The sequence below is a fragment of the Hemicordylus capensis genome, chromosome 2 (assembly GCF_027244095.1).
Source record: "Hemicordylus capensis ecotype Gifberg chromosome 2, rHemCap1.1.pri, whole genome shotgun sequence".
In the NCBI taxonomy this organism is placed as follows: domain Eukaryota; kingdom Metazoa; phylum Chordata; class Lepidosauria; order Squamata; family Cordylidae; genus Hemicordylus; species Hemicordylus capensis.
The window spans coordinates 176,301,303-176,319,463 of record NC_069658.1 but is presented as its reverse complement, the minus strand read 5'-3'; the positions used below and the strand labels follow the sequence as shown (position 1 = coordinate 176,319,463).

General features: G+C 47.3%; 1 protein-coding gene and 1 pseudogene across 1 annotated transcript in view; one reads left to right on the top strand and one right to left on the bottom strand.

Annotated features, from left to right (window-relative positions):
- Positions 1-3,609, bottom strand: part of LOC128343712 (uncharacterized) — a 34,924-nt gene extending 31,315 nt beyond the window's left edge. Inside the window, exons 1-4 of the mRNA XM_053293149.1 lie at positions 3,524-3,609; positions 681-906; positions 385-436; positions 64-106 (exon numbers count right to left, since the gene is read on the bottom strand). Of these exons, the coding sequence (XP_053149124.1) occupies positions 64-106; positions 385-436; positions 681-906; positions 3,524-3,557 (355 nt within the window). The 5' untranslated portion in view covers positions 3,558-3,609. The remainder of the gene's footprint in view (positions 1-63; positions 107-384; positions 437-680; positions 907-3,523) is intronic.
- A 112-nt stretch (positions 3,610-3,721) lies between these two features.
- LOC128343711 (retinol dehydrogenase 8-like) lies at positions 3,722-18,120 on the top strand (annotated as a pseudogene).
- Positions 18,121-18,161: the final 41 nt, after the last annotated feature.

Below are 18,161 nucleotides of genomic sequence, written 5' to 3'. Positions count from 1 at the left end.
CCACAGCCTTGTCTTTTTCATACGACAGCATCTCACTTTCACAGGACTTGGCATCCTTAATACCGTCAATAATGGATGTCAAGAATTCAGTCCAGCAGAGGGTGACCTGAATATTAGAAGCATTGAGCTGTTAGAGATGAAGGACTCTCCGTGCCTTCCTGGAAATGGAGCGGGCACCCTTACTTGGTGGGCTGCTCTCAGGTCCTTTCTGGGGACCCCACCCCCTCCATGGAATATCTGCTTCTGCCTCTCAGGGATAATGCAGAAGTGGGAAAGGGATCAGAGCAGAGAGTGGGAGCTTTCAGATCCCGTATGGGGCAAATGCCTCTCAGAGAAATGTCCTGGGCTCTAGGGAGGAAGGCCCTTTTCTGAATGGATCCCTACCTCAGCTCTTTCCATTTTCTCCACTCCAGTAGTCAGATCCCAGTAGTCAGATCTGGAAGGGAAGAAGAGTCGGGGGTGAGTGGGTTTAAGGACTTTGATTCCCATTTGGAATTTAAAAATGGGGATTCCCTTTCTTGGAATTAAGGCGGGCTACCAGTTCGAGGTTACATCCCAAGTCAGCCAGCCTATATGAATAATGAGAGATTAGCATCTCCCCAAGGGAAGCGACTTCTCACCAAAGGCCTTTTCATTCAGACCCACAAGTCTGCCAGGTTCCCAAGCACTAGCTGTCTCACCTTCCCCAAAGAGTCGGCCCCAGTCCCAACCAGGGGCACCTGCTCATCGATGGTGACTCCGGATACTGCCGGGGAGCCCCCTGTGGGAGTTGGAGGTGGTGCTGGAGTAGGCTCAATGCGGTGTTTCCATTTAAAGAACCTCCCTCTGGGGGGCTTGCCCTTGGCGGAGTCACTGGTAGGGGAGGACTTAAAGATCTGCCTACAGCAAAGGCAGACTCTTCGCAACCTAGAAGAGAGCAGGGAGAAGGTGAGAATGCGACCCTTAAGCAGACATTGGCAGGAGTTGGGGCCAATGGGGCAGGGAAGGAGTGCAGAACAGAAGGAGGGGCAGCAATACAGGTAGCCCAGTAGGCTTCCAGATGGTGCATCCTCCTCCTTCTGGCTGAGGAATTGGGTCGAGACAGCTGGTCCAACGCTTTGGGGCAGAGACCTTTGACATATGGGGTGCAGTTCTGGTCAGCCCAGCTCAGCCAGATTATGTTAGAGCTGGCAAAGTTGCAGAGAAGAACCATGAACGAGCTCGGGGTGAATGGAAACAGTGGCGTATCTAGGGAAAATAGCGCCCAGGGCAAGCACTGAAATTGTGCCCCCCCCATCCAAACATCTGACACCCATCTTTCAGATAACTCTCTCAGCCTCATTCCCTTATTTGCAAAATGTGAACATTAACAGGATTACTTAATTCTATAACTGTAGGAAGAAGAATGTTTTCAGCTGTAATATCTCCAAATACTATAGCACTATAGCTGCCAAAATACTGCTTTGTACCCAGCTATTAAAAGCCGATGAACCCTATACTGTATGGAATCTGATATCAATGGCCCATCTCATAAGCATATGATGGAGAAGCATTTATTTATGCATTCCATTTCTATCCCGCCTTTCTTCCATCATGGAATTCCAACTATATATGTGGTCAGTGTTCCCTCTATCACGGATTCCCAGATGTTGTTGACTACAACTCCCATATTCCCCAGCTGTGATGGCTTTTGCATAGGGATTATGAGACCTGTAGTCAACAACATCTGGGAACACTGCATGGGGTTCCCAAGCGATTACCCATCCAGGCACTGACTACAACTGGATCTGTTTAGCTTCAGCAAAGGGGTTGTATTATATGGCCTCAGCCCATGGGATGGAGTAGAGAATAGTGCTGCAGTACTCTGTACACTTTGCACAGAATTCACAAGGAAGATGCCAAAGGGCCAATTAGCATGTAGGAAACGACACTATCTTGGGGTAGTGGGGGTGGTTTGAGTGTGTGTGTGTGTTTTGCTGAGTTTCTTATAGCTTGAACACACGAGAGGCAGAAATTCAATAAGTACAGCTTTTTCTAGCATGAAAGTATAGTTCCAAGAAATCTGCATCTATTGAACTTTTTACCTGTCGTGGTTGCTAAAGACACAGAATCTCTCTTAGGAAACAGGTGGCAGCCCTATTGATTGTAGGTATGGTAAAAGAAATCGTTGTTACAGATAGTCTTATATTTAAAAAAAGGATGGCTTCGTATCTCCTCTTATATGTACATGCTCATATTCATACACGATCTCTACCTCAGACACACACACATGCAAGAATGATATAATCTATATAAACACAACCTCCCTGTGTTTTCCCACCACTCCTTATTTCAGAGGCTCTTCTTAACGCAATTTCAAAGACACTAACAATCCCCAAAGCAACCAGCCACATTCTATATTTCTAGAGCATCTTTACCTCCAACAACCAATCCTGAACTCTAGCAAAGCAACCTGAGCTTGTTCACTGGGTATAACTTCTCACACAAAGCTAATTCAAACCAATTTCAGGTTTAGAAACTATGGAGGTTCAGATAAAGGACTTGAAGCAAATGCTCTTCTCATCAATAGTTTTGATAAAGTCTCTTGTTTGTGTGTACTTAGAAGACCTGACTACACATGCGTAAGAAATTATTTTCTGCCACTTTTCATTGTTTACTCTCTGGGTTAGTCACAAACTACTCCAAAAGGGGTAAATGGGGTCCATCAGGTACAGGTCTTGGCAGGATTATGCAAACTGCTACCTAAATATGTAGTAAAGACCAAAGCTTTTGTGAGGGATCAGACAAGCCCCCCCCTCTTTTTTAAAAAGTCAGAGAGACCCTAAAAAGGATGAACAATCTCTATCAGAGAAATGGGAAGAAAATCGCTCTCCCCCTCTGCTCTGAATCTTATGCTGAACAGGCACCAACAGGGGCATTCAAACTGCAAGAGCATTTCAGTTAAAAGGCTTCAGCAAAGTACTGTTGTGAGTGTAGAAGGGAGACAGAAGACTATTGACATTTATACTGTTACTGTTACATGAGTAAGTGGTAAGCTGCAGATATGTTTTCTTCTCCCTTCACAAGTATGAGCGTTTCTCTTTTCCCCACCCTCCTGTTATCAGTGATAGCCAGGATTTGCAGGTGTTGAACTACAACTCCCATCACCCCCACCCTCAATTGATTGTGGCTGGGGGATGATGGGAGTTGTAGTTCAACTGCCGAGAGAGAGAGAGAGTCAAGTTTGCCTGTACTCCCTGCCTAGGGGATACTAGAGTTGCAAGCTAGAAGCGTTATAGGAAAGCATAACCCCACTCATTCTCCACCCCTTTTTCCCCCTGTTGCAAAGTTCCGGTGCTTTTGTTTAAGAGCCACACGGCAAGCTCAACTCAGCACTGAATTTGCATTGCAAGTGCTGAGGAAGACTCCATGACTAGCTCACTCCCCCTCCCCCACGAGGAGCCAGAAATGCTCCCTCCTCCCCCCACCCCTCTTTCTGCCAGTTGCAGGTCCCTCGCCTCGCCTTCCCTCCCCTGCGCCCCAGCTACTGTCTGCTGGGACTCACCAGGCTGCAGCAGAAGCTCAGGCTTTCTCTGCATCCAGCTGAGCTCTCTCAGAGGTGGCTGTTGCCGCTGCTTCTCTCCCGCCCGCCCTTGCGTGCACAGACCATCACACAGACATCCACAGGGAGAGCAAAATCGAGGAAGACATCCACTTGGCGCTATATGTCAAATGCTGGAGATCCATCACACAAGGCTACTGTATGTGTCTGCCTGTCCCAGGCAGTACATTGGCATCCTGTAACCCCGACCCTTGATTTCCCTCCCTAGTTATCGCCACCATAAGGAATCTGAAGAAGAGTCTGAACTTGGAGAAGCAAGCAGGCCCTGTACTGCAGAAGACTCTTCAATCAAGGAGCTGGACATGACTACTGAGGAGTCCATTCGGTACTATGTGAACAGCATCCCCCAGTGCAGGGTGAATGTGCTTGGTAGGAAAGCAACTCCTCCCCTAAAATAGCCCTGGAAAGTTCCCTCCCAATTCAAGACATCTCTTCAACCAAGCTTTCTCAGCTTTCTAAAACTTGTTTTTAAATTGTTTTGGCTGTTTAATTGGTGTTTTATGATGTTTTAATTGTTAATTATTATTTTATGCAGTTTTATAATTTCTTTTTAAATTGTTAATTGATTTTAATGGTGTTAATGTAAACCACCCTGAGCCTTTTGGAAGGGCGGTATAAAATTTTTAATAATAAATAATAAATAAATAATAAGATGACCAATATTTATTCTGTCACCAATCATTGCCTGATTTCCTACCTAATCAATCAAGATGGACATAACTGGGCCCAGTTAGCCTTGGGAGCATCTTACCCCTGCTAACTGAGCAAAGAGGCACTTATTACAGGGGATAACACTTACCCCTATTCAGCCTAGTGGAGTGTGTTTCTTTTTAAATTGAGAGCCCCTTTGCAACAGGAAACAATTTTCCATGCTTTTTCGCATTCCCTTTGTGATGTAAGCTGCTTTCTGAGCTTCTTTGTCAAAAAGCATTCTATTCCTCCTCCTCTTTACCATCATCCTTCTTGCTCTGGATCAGACATGGATCCGTCTAGCCCAGTATGCCACTTGCCAAACCTAGAGGCGTAATGATAGGGGGCAGGGGGGCAGGGGGGGCATGTGCCCCAGGCACCATCTTTGCGGGTCACGTGGGGGGCGCCACCATGACCCCCGCTGATCCCAAAAAATTTTTAATATATAATTTTTTTAAAAAATAAAAATTTCTCCGGCTCAGCAGCAGCAGTCAAGGGAGCGCGTCGTCGGCGCCCCCTCCCCCACGAGCGGTCCCTTCCACGCCTGCAAACCCACCCCCCCATTGCTTTGCTGGCCTCCTAAGTATGTGTGCTTGGAGACAGCGAGTTTCTGAGGTTACGAGGACTTGTCTTGGAAGGCAGGAATGGGAGAATGAAATATACGGTAGATGTTTGCACGCCTTTCGCGGGGAAGGAGAAGCCAAGAGCGTGTGCATGCTGGCGCAGGCCAAACAACTGGGAGGGCGCGAGGCAGGGAGGGAGCGCATGTGACAAGTGAGAGAGCGTGCACTGCTGCACGGTCTCTTTAAACCGAGCGCTCCGGGGTCTGGGCACGTATTCAGTCCCTCGCCTCGCGCTCCCTCCACTCCACTCCAGAGGTGCCTTCTGAGGCGACGGCTGATTCCCGCTCCGGCGGCTCACTCCAGCAGAGACTCCTCTGGGGAGCGGTGGCTTTGCCTCTCCCTCCCTTCCCCCAGCTCCGTGCACGCTTCAACAGGTGTCATGGACCACGGACCCAAAGAGGGGGACTCTGCTGCTGGGGCAGCCGCTGGGGATGCTGCTCAAGGGGCTGCCGCGGTGCCGCCACCTCCTCTGGCGGGGTGGTGGTGCAAGTGAGGGAGAAGAAGGGACCTCTGCGCGCCACCATCCCCTACATGCCGTTCCCTGTGGCCGTCATCTGCTTGTTCCTCAACACCTTCGTGCCAGGGCTAGGTAAGCAGCCTTCAGGCACTGGCCGGATGCGGAGCAGTTGCGCCCCTTGCGCTTGCACGACTGCGGGAGGGTGTGTGTAAGCGTGAGAGAGAGAGAGAGAGAGAGCTGGCGAGAGGGGGTGCGTGCAGAACTCCTGGCGGCAGGGGGCGAGATGCATCCAAGACGTGGGCTTCTCTGGTGTTTGTTGTTGTTAAACAAGTGGAAACTGGTATGAATAATATAGTTGATGGGAACAAAAATCAGACAATGAAACAAAACATAGAGAGATTGTCTTTTAAAGAGCTGCCAGGTACATGGGAGTTAACACTTTTGATCTCTGTTCACTGTGCGGACCATTGTTCCAATTCATGAGCTGAAATGGGCAAGACAATCCACATCTCTTAGGGTGAGACAAGATGTCAGTGCTTAAAAAAGGCCGGGTGTGTGTGTGTAATTTCAGTGTTTGCCCTGGGCACCGTTTTCCCTAGTTACGCCTCTGGCCAAACCTAGATTAAGCTTCTGAGGTATACCTAAACCAGGCCTGACAAATCCCATGAACCAGGCAGCTATAGAGTCTAGACTAGGAAATTCAGAGGCAGAGTTATTTAATCCAATCTTTTTTTGTCCCAAGCAGCCTTGTTTTCTGTTCTAAGTATGTTACTTGTAAAGGGGGTAAAGAGAAGCCCATTTACCCTCCCCCTCAATAATGTCCATCACTAAGTCCAGTAATTAGAATTACTGGATCCCAAGAAAAATTGTCAAGGTCTGATCTAGACAATAATAGGGAAGAAGTTCTAGAAATGAAGCCAATTCTCAGAACTCTTAGTAGGCAAACTGTGAGCTTAAAGGTTCCTGATCATCATGCAAAAATGCTTGCGTGAATGCTTCACTGTACTCACACGGTGAAGCACAGATTTTGGGTCTATAATATCTTGGGCACTTCCTGATGGAGAGCTTTTCAAACTGAACTGCATGGATAGGTGAAATGGAGCACCTACATGCAACACTTCCTGTGGGTCCCCCCGCCCCCCCGTACTCCTGTCGTTACTTTCTGTCCACACGGGGGCAGAATGTTGCCAATTGATTGTCCATGCTCCCCCTGTTCTTCCCCTGTGCCTCCTCCCACTGCCCCTCCAAATCTGGCTTTTTACAAAATATAAATTCTGTTGCCACACATTTTAGCTTATTAACTTCTGCAACATTTTCCTCACCCCCACCCCTTTTTGCTGACATTCCTGTAGAGCCTGGATGGGAAGAAACAAAAGAAATCTTTATCGTTTTAAGTGTCTCCTGGTGCTCTGAACATTGTTGCTCATAGTTAGTTAATGACTTTCTGAAATCCCAGCCAATTGCCCCCCTTTAATTACTTGGCTGCTATCCAGTATTCCCTCTAGCAGTGATTCCCAGATGTTGTTGACTACAACTCCCATAATCCCCAAGCAAAGTGAGAGCCAGTGTGGATTAGGACTGGAGAGTGCTGGATTAGGACCGAGGAGACCTGAGTTCAACTCCCCATTCAGCCATGATACTAGCTGGGTGACTCTGGGCCAGTCACTTCTCTCTCAGCCTAACCTACTTCACAGGGTTGTTGTGAGGAGAAACTTAAGTATGTAGTACACCGCTCTGGGCTCCTTGGAGGAAGAGCAGGGTATAAAATGTAAAATAAAATTAAAATAAAATAAAAGCCGTAAACCGTTGCAGCTGGGGATTCTGGGAATTGTAGTCAACAACATCTGGGAATCCCTGTTAGATGGAACACTGTTGCTATACTGTGCACACTTTCCTGGGGGTGAGCCCCATTGAGTATAGTGGGACTTGCATCTGAATAAACGTGCAGATATTGTTCTGAAACCACAATTCCCTTAATTTTTAAATGTGTGTTCAATTGCTGCTTTGGTGCTCTTTCAGTTGCAGAGGGTTCAGGAGAATGAGCAATAATCAGAGGTGGAGCCACCATTGGGTGAATGGGTTCAAAGAACCCAGGTTGCCTGCTGCCCCCAGGGGCCGCACCTCACAGCCCCAGACACGCCCCCCAAGTCTGACGTCAGACACGGGGGGGGGGCGTTATTTCGCTCCCAAACAGGGTCATGCGGAGCCATTTGGGAGGGAGATCGGCCCGTGCTGCATTGGCAGCGCAGCCGGAATGGCAATCCCTGACTTGGGCATTGGCAACGCGGCCGGAGTGACTCTCCCTGCCTTTTAAAGGCAGACAGTGCCACTCCTCCTGGCCTTGCTGCCAATGTAGCGCAGGCCGATCTCCCTCCCAAACAAGGTTGCACGGCCTCGTTTGGGAGGAGATCGGCCTGCGCTGCGTGGGCAGCAAGGCCAGGAGGAGTGTCTCTCCCTGCCTTTAAAAGGCAGGGAGAGTCACTCCAGCCCCGCTGCCAATGCCAGTGCAGGTGCCCTGCTGCCAATGCCAATGCAGCACAGGCCGATCTCCCTCCCAGATGGGGCTGAGCGGCCCCATTTGGGTGTGAAACCACGCCCCGTGTCTGATGTCAGATGCGGGAGGCATGTCTGGGGCTGCGAGTCTCGGCCCCTGGGGGCGGCAGCCAGGGCTCTTTGAACCCATTCGCCCCATGGTGGCTCCACCCCTGATGATTGCTCGCCGGCCCCCTGCATCTGACGTCAGATGCAGGGGGCTGCAGGGCCAGGGGGCTGCGGCAGTAGCCAAACATGGGCCGCCACCAGCCTCCCTCCCCCAGTGGCAATAATTATAATAGTGATAAAATGATTCGTTGCCAAAGCAATTCCCTAGATGGGACCAGTGTTCTTCATTGTCAGATCTAAGAGCCAGTGGTACCTCCTATTAAGCCTAAGTGCAGCCCCATGAGTAATTGTTTATTGGGCCTGTGCAAAGCTTTGGCCAAAGAGGAGTACTCTGCACCATCCCTCTGGCACAGGCCTGCACCACTCAAATGACCTGGCGGGCCGAAACCAACCGTGATTTGGTTTATGGGGTCCGAGGTCAATTCTTAGGGTGCTGATTATTAGAGTAACACTTAATATCAATCAATCGATCAACCAAATTAAAGTGAAATGAATTAAAAATGAATTTAATCAATATTTAACTTTTGATGTTCTGGCAGACCAAGATTTATTAAATTAATATGAAATAAGTTGAATTAAAATTCATTCTAATAATATAAATATTATACAATCTGTACAAAATACATAATAAAATGCATTGTTCTTCCTTTCTACCTCTGCCAAATCATCACACATAACATGGAACACTTTTAAGGAGAAAAAAAATGAGAAGCTCTTCTCATAATTTTGGAAAAGAAGGGAGAAGGGGAAAGAAAGATGGAATGGATGCAGCAGGAGACTTGGAGAGAGAGAGAGAGAGAGAGAGAGAGAGAGAGAATGGAGCAGTCTTGGTGGGTGAGAGAGAGAGAAAATGGAGCAGTCTTGTTGGGAGAGAGAGAGAGAGAAAGAGAGAGAATGGAGCAGTCTTGTTGGGTGAGAGAGAGAGAAGAGCAGTCTTGGAGAGAGAGAGAGAGAGAGAGAGAGAGAATGGAGCAATCGTGTGTGTGTGTATGTGTGTGTGTGTGTGTGTGAGAGAGAGAGAGAGAGAGAGAGAGAGAGAGAGAGAGAGAGAGAGAATGAAGCAAACTTGGTGAGAGAGAGTCTGTTCCCCATTGTTCTGGAGGTCCCCGTTCTCCTCCCACCACTAACAGCTTTGCCTCCCCATCCCTCGGCAACACTTTCTCTCCCCGCCGGGCTCCCTCTGTCCCTGCCATTTTTCCCTGCCCTCGCCACTGGACTCCCTCGTGGGGCCACTGTCCACCGCCGCCTCCTACCTCATCACCGCCACCCCACCCCCCCCAATTACAGTCACCACGCAGCTGAGGAGATGCCCCCGGGGCTATTTCCCCTTCCTCCCCCTGCTGCTTAACCCCCCCCCCCCAATTCCAGCTGCCGTGCGGCTGAGGAGATGGCTGCGGGGGTGCGGGTGTCCTTCCTTACCCTCCCCCACAGCGGCAGTGGAGGCGCATGGTGACAGAATTCAGAGTGACGCTCGGGCCTGCTATTTGGCCCAGCGTCACTTTCCAACTGCGAGGCATGCCTGTGCAGTTAAGAGACTTAACTGCGCAGGCACGCCTCGCAGTTGGGAAGCAACGCCGGGCCAAATGGCCGGCTCAAGTGTCGCTCTGATTTCTGCCGCTGTGCACCACTGCTGCCATGGGGGGGGGGGTAAGGAAGAACACTCGCACTGCCGCAGTCATCTCCTCGGCCGCGCAGCGGCTGGAATTTGGAGGCGTGGTTTTTTTTTAATCAGCAGGGGGAGGAAGGGAAAATAGCCCCGGGGGGCAGGAAAAAAGGCCTCGCGGGCTGCATGCAGCCCGCGGGCCGTATGTTGTGCAGGCCTGCTCTGGCACCACATGTCATCTCCACCATGCTGTTCTGCACCTTACCTAGCACTGGATGGAGCTCAATGAAAATTGAACCCACTTGAGCCCCTGCACCATATTGGAAGGCATGCACAGAGTACTAGAAAGTGTAGCCCTTTCCAGGTCTTTCCCCACAGACCTCTTGAGAGGGCTCTCTCTCTCTCTCTCTCTCTCTCTCTCTCTCTCTCTCTCTCTTAAAGGGCCTTCCCAATACTGAGAAAAGTGTGATAATGTGTGGAAGTCAGCACAGTGGGAAGGAAATGGCTCTCACAGTGAAGGGTTGTTGGATTTTGGTTTTGGGGGTTTTTTTTGCCAAAGTGACCCTTCTTTTAAAAAAAATAGTGACAATTACTGCTCTAGACTATAATAAGAAATCTTTAAAACAAAATCTAACTTTTCTATTTGTTGACAGAATGGGATGAAAATTGCAGATATAGCATGATGTCCCACCCAATTTCAACAGATAGGTGCAAGGGTTTCTGTAGGGGTATCCCTTAAAGTCTGAGATATCTCTTTCTCATAACTTTTTGTTTGTTTCTTGTCAGCAAGTCCCATTAACAGCAGAGAAGCTTTCATCTGTGTAAACATGAATGGGAATGGACTCTTTATATTTAAAAATAAGATGGGAGAGGGAGAATATCATAATAGTGATAATATTGTTCTCTGTTTAAACAAACTGCAAAAAGGCAATGACTGTACCTCTGTACGGTGGCAAAGGTATGTTCAGGTGCGAAAGAGGAGGGCATGCCCTTGGGATCAACCCCCAAATATTGCCACATATGCAGAGTAGTGCTATGGTTCATCTACACTTTTGTTCATTGCTCAAGTTGTTCTGCTAAGGTTATCATGTTAGAATAAATGTAGTATGAAAATAAATAGGTATTTGTGTAAATAGCACCAAATAATCACAGAGAGTCCAGTATTGTGCAGCTATGCTGCAAAATCCCCCATAACCATCAGTAGTCAATATGAGAATAAACCATCATCTGGAACCATCATCTCTGATTTGAAAGTCTTCAAATGCTCATTAAATGTAGGTCATGTGATGAGTTGTGCCCTCATCACATTATCTTCTTCGACAGCTTCACTGTAGTTGGAATGAAGCAAGTACACTGGAGGCATGAGCAATTGACATAAATACTGGAGACTAACATTCCAACATATCAAAATGACCATGTGAACTGACTTGTAAGTAGAATTGTAAGAGTAATTGTAAGCTGTAAGAGACCTCTGAGGCACAGTGGGAGGTGTGTTGCTGAAACCCTGGGAAACACCCCTGAACTCTCATTTTGTTAGGAGAGCATGCCGTAAGCCTTCATGTAGGATTGGGTCTTAATTGCCTGCTGATTATGGAAGGTGAACTACAGAATGGATTCTGTCTTCTCATTCTTTTCCCTGATGGTTGATGTATCACTGCAGGGTTCTTTGGAAAGCAGCACTTTATCATGTTCCCTATCACTAAGCCACTGCCTTCTTCATTGTAAGGTCTGGGAGCCAGTGGCAGTGGGAGCCAGTGAACAATGCTGGACTGGGCATGATGGGTCCAGTGGACGCCTGAGCATGGCATCCATGCAGCATCTCTTTGACACCAACTTCTTTGGCTTGGGGCTTGTTATCCAAGAAGTCTTCCCTGATATGAAACAGCAGTGGGCCACATTGCCACATTGTAGTGATGAGCAGTGTCCTGGTGAGACTTGGGGTCAAGACTCATAGTGATGACTGATGAGCAGTGTCAAGGTGAGGCTCGGGCAGGGGAGAGCTTCACCATGGAGAACTCTAAACAGCAAGTGTTGATTGGCCAAAAGGAAGAGGAAGATTATGGGAAGAAAGACCAACAAGAAACTTTATTTCCTTTGCAATGAGGAAGCCTTCTCATATGGACTGTTCAGTTCTCCTTTTAGGAACATATGAACCTGCCTTATTCAGAGTCAGACATAGGTCCATCTAGGTAATTATTGTCTACTCCAACTGGCAGTGGCTCTCCAAGTCCTCAAACAGGGAGGGTTTTCTAGTCTTGCTGAGATCCGTTTAACTGGAGTTGTACCTAGGACCTTTTTAACTACCACTGAGCTTTGGCCCTTCCTCAAATCTCTACTCATGCGTGTCCTATTTTTTGATAACTTCTTAAAGCCCTTGGTTGGTGTTCATGATTCTCAGCCTGCCATATTCCCATTCCTGATAACTCCTCTCCTAAAAGTTTCCTCCTCTCCTACAAAGAATAAAACCAACATTTACCAAGCAATAGCTTTCCACAATGAGCATGTACAGCCGTCTCTCGCCAACCTCTAGGGTTCCACTCCTGGAAAACCTGATGAATTCACGGTTGCCAAGGCATTAAAACCAATGGGAAGCAAGGGGAATTGTAGTCGCAAAAAGACCGGGGGCAGTTAACAAGCTGTTCTAGTAAGAACTAATCAGCCTACTTTCCTTTCAGTGTCTCTACAACTGGACTAAATTTGATTCAGATAGAGATCCACAAGTTAGATATCTTGCACCTCAAATGTTCATGCATCCACCATCTTGGATTGGGATTAGACATTGTGACAAATGACACCATTGAGGCATTCCTATGTGTCCCTACAGCTGTAGCAAATTTAGTTCAAATCACTTAAGCGGTTCACAAGTTAGCCCATTTGTACCTCCAAAGTTTACACGTTTGCCATCTTGAATCGGTGTGGATGTAACTGGCTCTATCTACCCAGTGACTGTTGCTGGTGTCTATCTTATGTTTATTTTAGATTGTGAGCCCTTTGGAGACAGGGATCCATCTTATTTATTTATGATTTCTCTGTGTAAACTGCCCTGAGCCATTTTTGGAAGGGGGGCATAGCAATCAAATAAATAATAATAATTAATAATATGTGTCCCTACAGCTGTAACAAATTTGGTTCAAATCGGTTAAGCAGTTCACAAGTTAGCCCACTTGTGCCTCAAAAGTTTACACGTCTGCCATCTTGGATTGGATGTCATGGGCATGCTGGAAGACTCTGAGAAGGAGCTGGAGGAGGTGACGGAGGTTACAGCAGAGGAGGGAGGGCAAGGACCAGAAGTTGGAAAGGAGAGTGGGTCCAACGCATGGGGAGTTGAAAATGAATTAGAGCCGGGTGAGACAACTCTTGTGGAGGAGGCGCAACCAGTCTCAGCTGTGGCAAGGCGTCAGTCCAAGAGACAGCAAGAGTTAAGGAACAGCATGTGTAGGACAACAGACAAAGCTGCTGACTCAGGAACTCTTGATTAACAATACAGGGAGTAAGCCTATTTAAGATGACTGCACCACAGCTACCCTGCTGATAGCAATGTCCATTTCCGTGGTTGGTGAGGGACAACTGTAACTACTTGTTAAGTTGATTATCTGTATCATCCTGCAAAGTGTTGAGGACAATCATATAGATTCTCCTGTAGCTTAGACTCCTTTTCAACAGGACTATAGTGTGTTGCACACAGACAGCCTAGGAAGACAAAACTCCTTTTGTGAAGTAAGATATCCCCAGCTTCTACTCCTGCCCTATTACTCTGTGCATCCTAGCATGGTGGTTTGCCACAGAGACCAGGGGCATAGCAGCAAAGTCCCTACTGGGCAAAAGCTCAAGACAAATTATGCAAATAATCCTAGCTGTGAGCTTCTTCTACTGCAAAGAAGGGGAAGCGGGGCAAGATCACTTGCATGGCAGAGTAGCCCCCTTGGCCACAAGAATGCACCAGCAAAGAGTTCTCACCCATCCTTCACAAACGTATCCAACTGGCAAGCTGTTCAACCTGGTTAGACTCTTTTCACTGACAACTACTCCCTAATATTGTACACCTCATGAAAAAGCCTCCTTAAGATTTATTTTGTAACTGTAACTTTTTAACCTCCTGTGTTTGGAGCCATTGGCCCTTTTACCTACAGCCTTCTTTTACCCCCAGACTTCATCTTCTGTTTAGGGATGTGCACAGAACAGGGTTTGTTTTCCGTTCCGAGCTCAGAGTCAGAATGTTCTGTCCAATCAAGTAGGTTCTTCAGATGGAATGAGCTTGGAATGTTTCAAGTGTTCTGAGTGCCATTTTGGAGCCACTTCTGTTTTTTCCCTTGCTGACTAGTTTGGGCACTGTCTTCCTATTGGCTTCTGATCTCCTTGCTTCTTGGTTGGCTTATCATACAAATCAATTTGTAACAAGCCAACCAAGAAGTTCCTGGTTTGCATGTGAGTGTGACAAACTTTTGTTGTTGTTAATATCCAACTCCCTACAAGTCTCAATGACATCTACTCTGCCTCCAAATTTGCTGTGGAAGGTTTCTGTGAAAGCCTTGAAATTTGGGGCCAAGTGAGTGGATTATAGTTGTGCCTTTCCTCATATGAGATTTCTCCCTTCATCTAGGTTGCTTTTCCTCTAGTCCTCTGCACTTGTATGCATCCTTCTCACAACATTGTTAGCCCAAATAAAACTAGAAGCTGTGCTATGTTTGCTGGAGTCTACCTTGTAAGATGCTATCAATGTAGCCCAAATTTAATATTATGCATGTGATATTATGCATGTGAACTCCTAGATCCCTCTCAGGGGAAAAAATGAGGATAATTAGTTTCTAGTAGATCACACTTTGTATTATCAATGCAAGCTGTTACCTTGATAATGCAATGTGTTGCATGCTGGAAAAATGAGCTGAGAATTTTCACTCTTTAAAAAAAGATGTAAGATAATGCATGGTGTGGAGAAAGCAAAGAGAGAGAACTTCTATAATACTAGGACTTGGAGTGGCAGGGTGTCACCCAGTGGAATTGATGGACGTTTAGATTCAGGACAGACAAAAGGAAGTATTTATTTACACAATGTATCATTAATTTCATGGTATTGCTAGCATAGATGGCTTTAAGAGGAATTAAACACATTCAGGGAGAAGGTGTGGTCTCAACAGCTATTGTCCATGATGTCTAAATGGAACCTCCATATTCAGAGGCAGTATGCACTGAATACCAGTTGCTGGGGGGCAAACAATGAAGAGGCTTGTTGCCATCATGTCCTGCTTGTGTGCCTCATTGCACAGGCCATGGTAGGAAATAGGATACTGGTTTAGATGGACCTTTGCCTGATCCGTCAGTGCAATCCTCATGTTCTTCAAGGCTTGATTTAAGACCAAAACAAGTTCTTAGGCATGGAGGATTATTGTTGTTGTCTTTTTAAAATGCTAGTCTGTATCTTTTTCTTTTTTTTTTGGACTCTAATTTTAATCAGTTGTTGATTTAGCTAACGGGCCAGTTAAATTTTAGAGCATAAATCTTAACAACTAGAACTAGATCATAGATGCCACAGAATGCAAAGCATTAAAGTGCTGAGGTCTTCTGGTCAGCAACTGTAAACACAAACAAAGAAACGTTTGATGTGGATCCATCCTAGCAAGCACAGTCACAGAGCCTATGTGTGAGAAGGATCATCATCAGGGCTTGGCCATCCCACCCAAGATACGGATATCAGGTGGTATATTAATATGATAAATAAATAAATTGGCAATCTACCACTTAAGCTTACTATAAGTTTGGAAGAGAAACAGGACCATCCAAAAATAAGATAGTGGTTTCTATATCCTCAGCAGATTCCCTTGTTACACAGATGTGTATACACTTCAAAATTAAAAATAAAATAAAATTTTAAATAATAATAATATTAAATAAAATCATTCCCAAAACCAGTTCTGGGAGCTTCCAAGACATTGTGGAATTTAGAGAGCATAAAGGTAAAGTGTGCCATCGAGTCGATTTTGACTCCTGGCGCCCACAGAGCCCTGTGGTTTTCTTTGGGGTTTACCATCAGGCCTGACCTTAGGGTGGGGTCACCGGGGTGGTAGCCCTGGGCCCTGCATTTGGAGGGGCCCTGCTGTGCCAGTGAGCGGCAGGCAGCCTCACAGACTGCCTGCACGCTTGGCTCCTGGTGGCGGAGCGTGCAGCGGCCGCTGTGGCTGCCCACCGCCACCATGTGTGCTTGCTTGGGGGAGGGGGGAAAGCAAGCCCCGCGCCCCCTGCGCCTGATGCAGGGGACACGGCTTTGCTCTGAAACGGGGCCGTGTGCTCCATTTCAGAGCAAATACCCCAGCCACACCTGCATACGCAGTGCTGGCTGGCATTTGCTCTGAAACAGGGTGAGCGGCCCCATTTCGGAGCAAGGCCACACCCCCTGCTGCATCTGATGTCAGATGCTGCTGACATCAGACACAGGCAGTGAGCCCCTATGCCCCACACCCCACAAGGGACGGTGCTGTGTACCATTGGTTCCTCCTGCGCAGTGTGAGTTGATGCCTTTCAGCATCTTCCTATATCGCTGCTGCCCGATATAGTACCAGTGGGGATTCGAACCGGCAACCTTCTGCTTGTCAGTCAAGCATTTCCCTGCTCTTCCACTTAAGGTGCTGGAGAGCATAGAGAGCATTATCATTATCATTACATTTATATCCCGCTCTTCCTCCAAGGAGCCCAGAGCGGTGTACTACATACTTGAATTTCTCTTTCACAACAACCCTGTGAAGTAGGTTAGGCTGAGAGAGAAGTGACTGGCCCAGAGTCACCCAGCAAGTCTCATGGCTGAATGGGGATTTGAACTCGGGTCTCCCTGGTTCTAGTCCAGCACTCTAACCACTACACCACGCTGGCTCACATGTCTTATGCTCTCTTATTATGCTTTCTTAGCTTAGAGAGCATAGAGATCAAGAAACAGGACACATATGTTGGAGAGAGGGAATTGCTGTACTTTGATATTGCTTTTTGTCTGAAGTCATGCGGTGGGTCTGCCCAATCACAGCTAAGCTGAAATCCTGGATGTCTCAATTGTTTTCTATGGGCAGCTCTTATTTCTGCCCTGCAGAAGTGGGGAAAGGGGATTAGAGGAGCCAGAAAGATGGGCTGTATGAGTCTATCAAACCTGTTTTAGAGAAATTGGAACATATGGAATGCTAAAAGTGGCAGTTGAGAAGGGAAAAACAGGAAAATGGAGGGAAGAAGAGAGAAAATGAACAAGATCTCAGTGCTCCCTGTAACAGGGATTTCCAGGTGTTGTTGACTACAACTCCCATAATCCCCAGCCAAAGGCCTTTGTAGCTTTAGATGCTGGGACCGGGAGTTGCAGTCAACGTCATCTGGGAAACTCTGTTACAGGGAACCCTAGTTGGTTGCCAAGAGGCTGAACTCCTTTCTCTTTCATGTTCCAAGAGGAAGAAAAAGGGAAATTGACATCTTTCCTGCTTGCCAGACTCCCCACCACCATATAGCAGCGAAAGACCTAATTTGGGGGCTGGCAGCCTGACAGAATAGATTGGCAGGTGCTCAAAAGCAAAGGCTGGCTTTGAAACCAGAGACCCATAAGCAGGCTCCTTGCTGGCTGCTGAAACTCGGGCATGGGGCCTCTCTCTGTCCAGTGGACCATGGGGTTCCCACATTGTGTCCCAGTCATTTCATTCTGCATCATCAGTTTGATTGAACCAGGACCAGTGATAACTGGGTTTGAGAGGAAACTCTATGAAGAGGCAGCCAATATGGACTTCTCTGCAGTAGATAAAGAAACGCTGGATATATTTCAGGGGTCTACATGGCCTACCCCAAGGAGGTCTTCACTTAGCCTTGCCATGTGCCCCAGATTTCAAATGTGCTGCCTGGTTTGCCCAGAGATCAGAAGCCAATAGGAAGACAGTGCCAAAACTAGTCACATGGGAGGGAAGAGAAGGAGGGGAAAGGAAGGCAGGCTCCTCGGCTTGGCCTTCTGCCTCGGCTTGGCCTTCTGCCATGGCTCTGCACGTGGCTTAAGGTGGCACCAGCTCTCCCTTGCCTCATTCCACTGCTGCGGGGAGCGAGGCAAGGGAGAGCTGGAGCCACTATTATGATGGTGGTTTCGGCATGACTATCCTCATGCCTTTCTTTCCTCCTGGCAGCACACTGTGATCACCTCAGAGAAGCCTCCATTTCGATACCAGACCAACAGCGCCTACAGTTTAATTGTTTTTAAAGTCGTTTTAAATTGGTATTTATATTTGTATCTCTGTTTTAATTGTTTTTAATGTTTTCTGTTTTAATTGTAAACCGCCCTGAGCCATTTTGGAAGGGCGGTATATAAATCAAATAAATAAATAAATAAATAAATAAAATACACACCCATCACCACCCTCAAACATGAAGATGCCAGTGGCCACCTGCCCCACAACGCCTTCCATCAGATCATCTTCCAGCCCAATCGGCCAGCCTCAGCCTCCTCAAAATGCTCCAATGGAGGAAGAGGCAAGACACAGACTATAACACATCCCCCTGAGAAGTGGCTGCTCCTTCCGCCCCAGAACCTCTTGTTCCTTG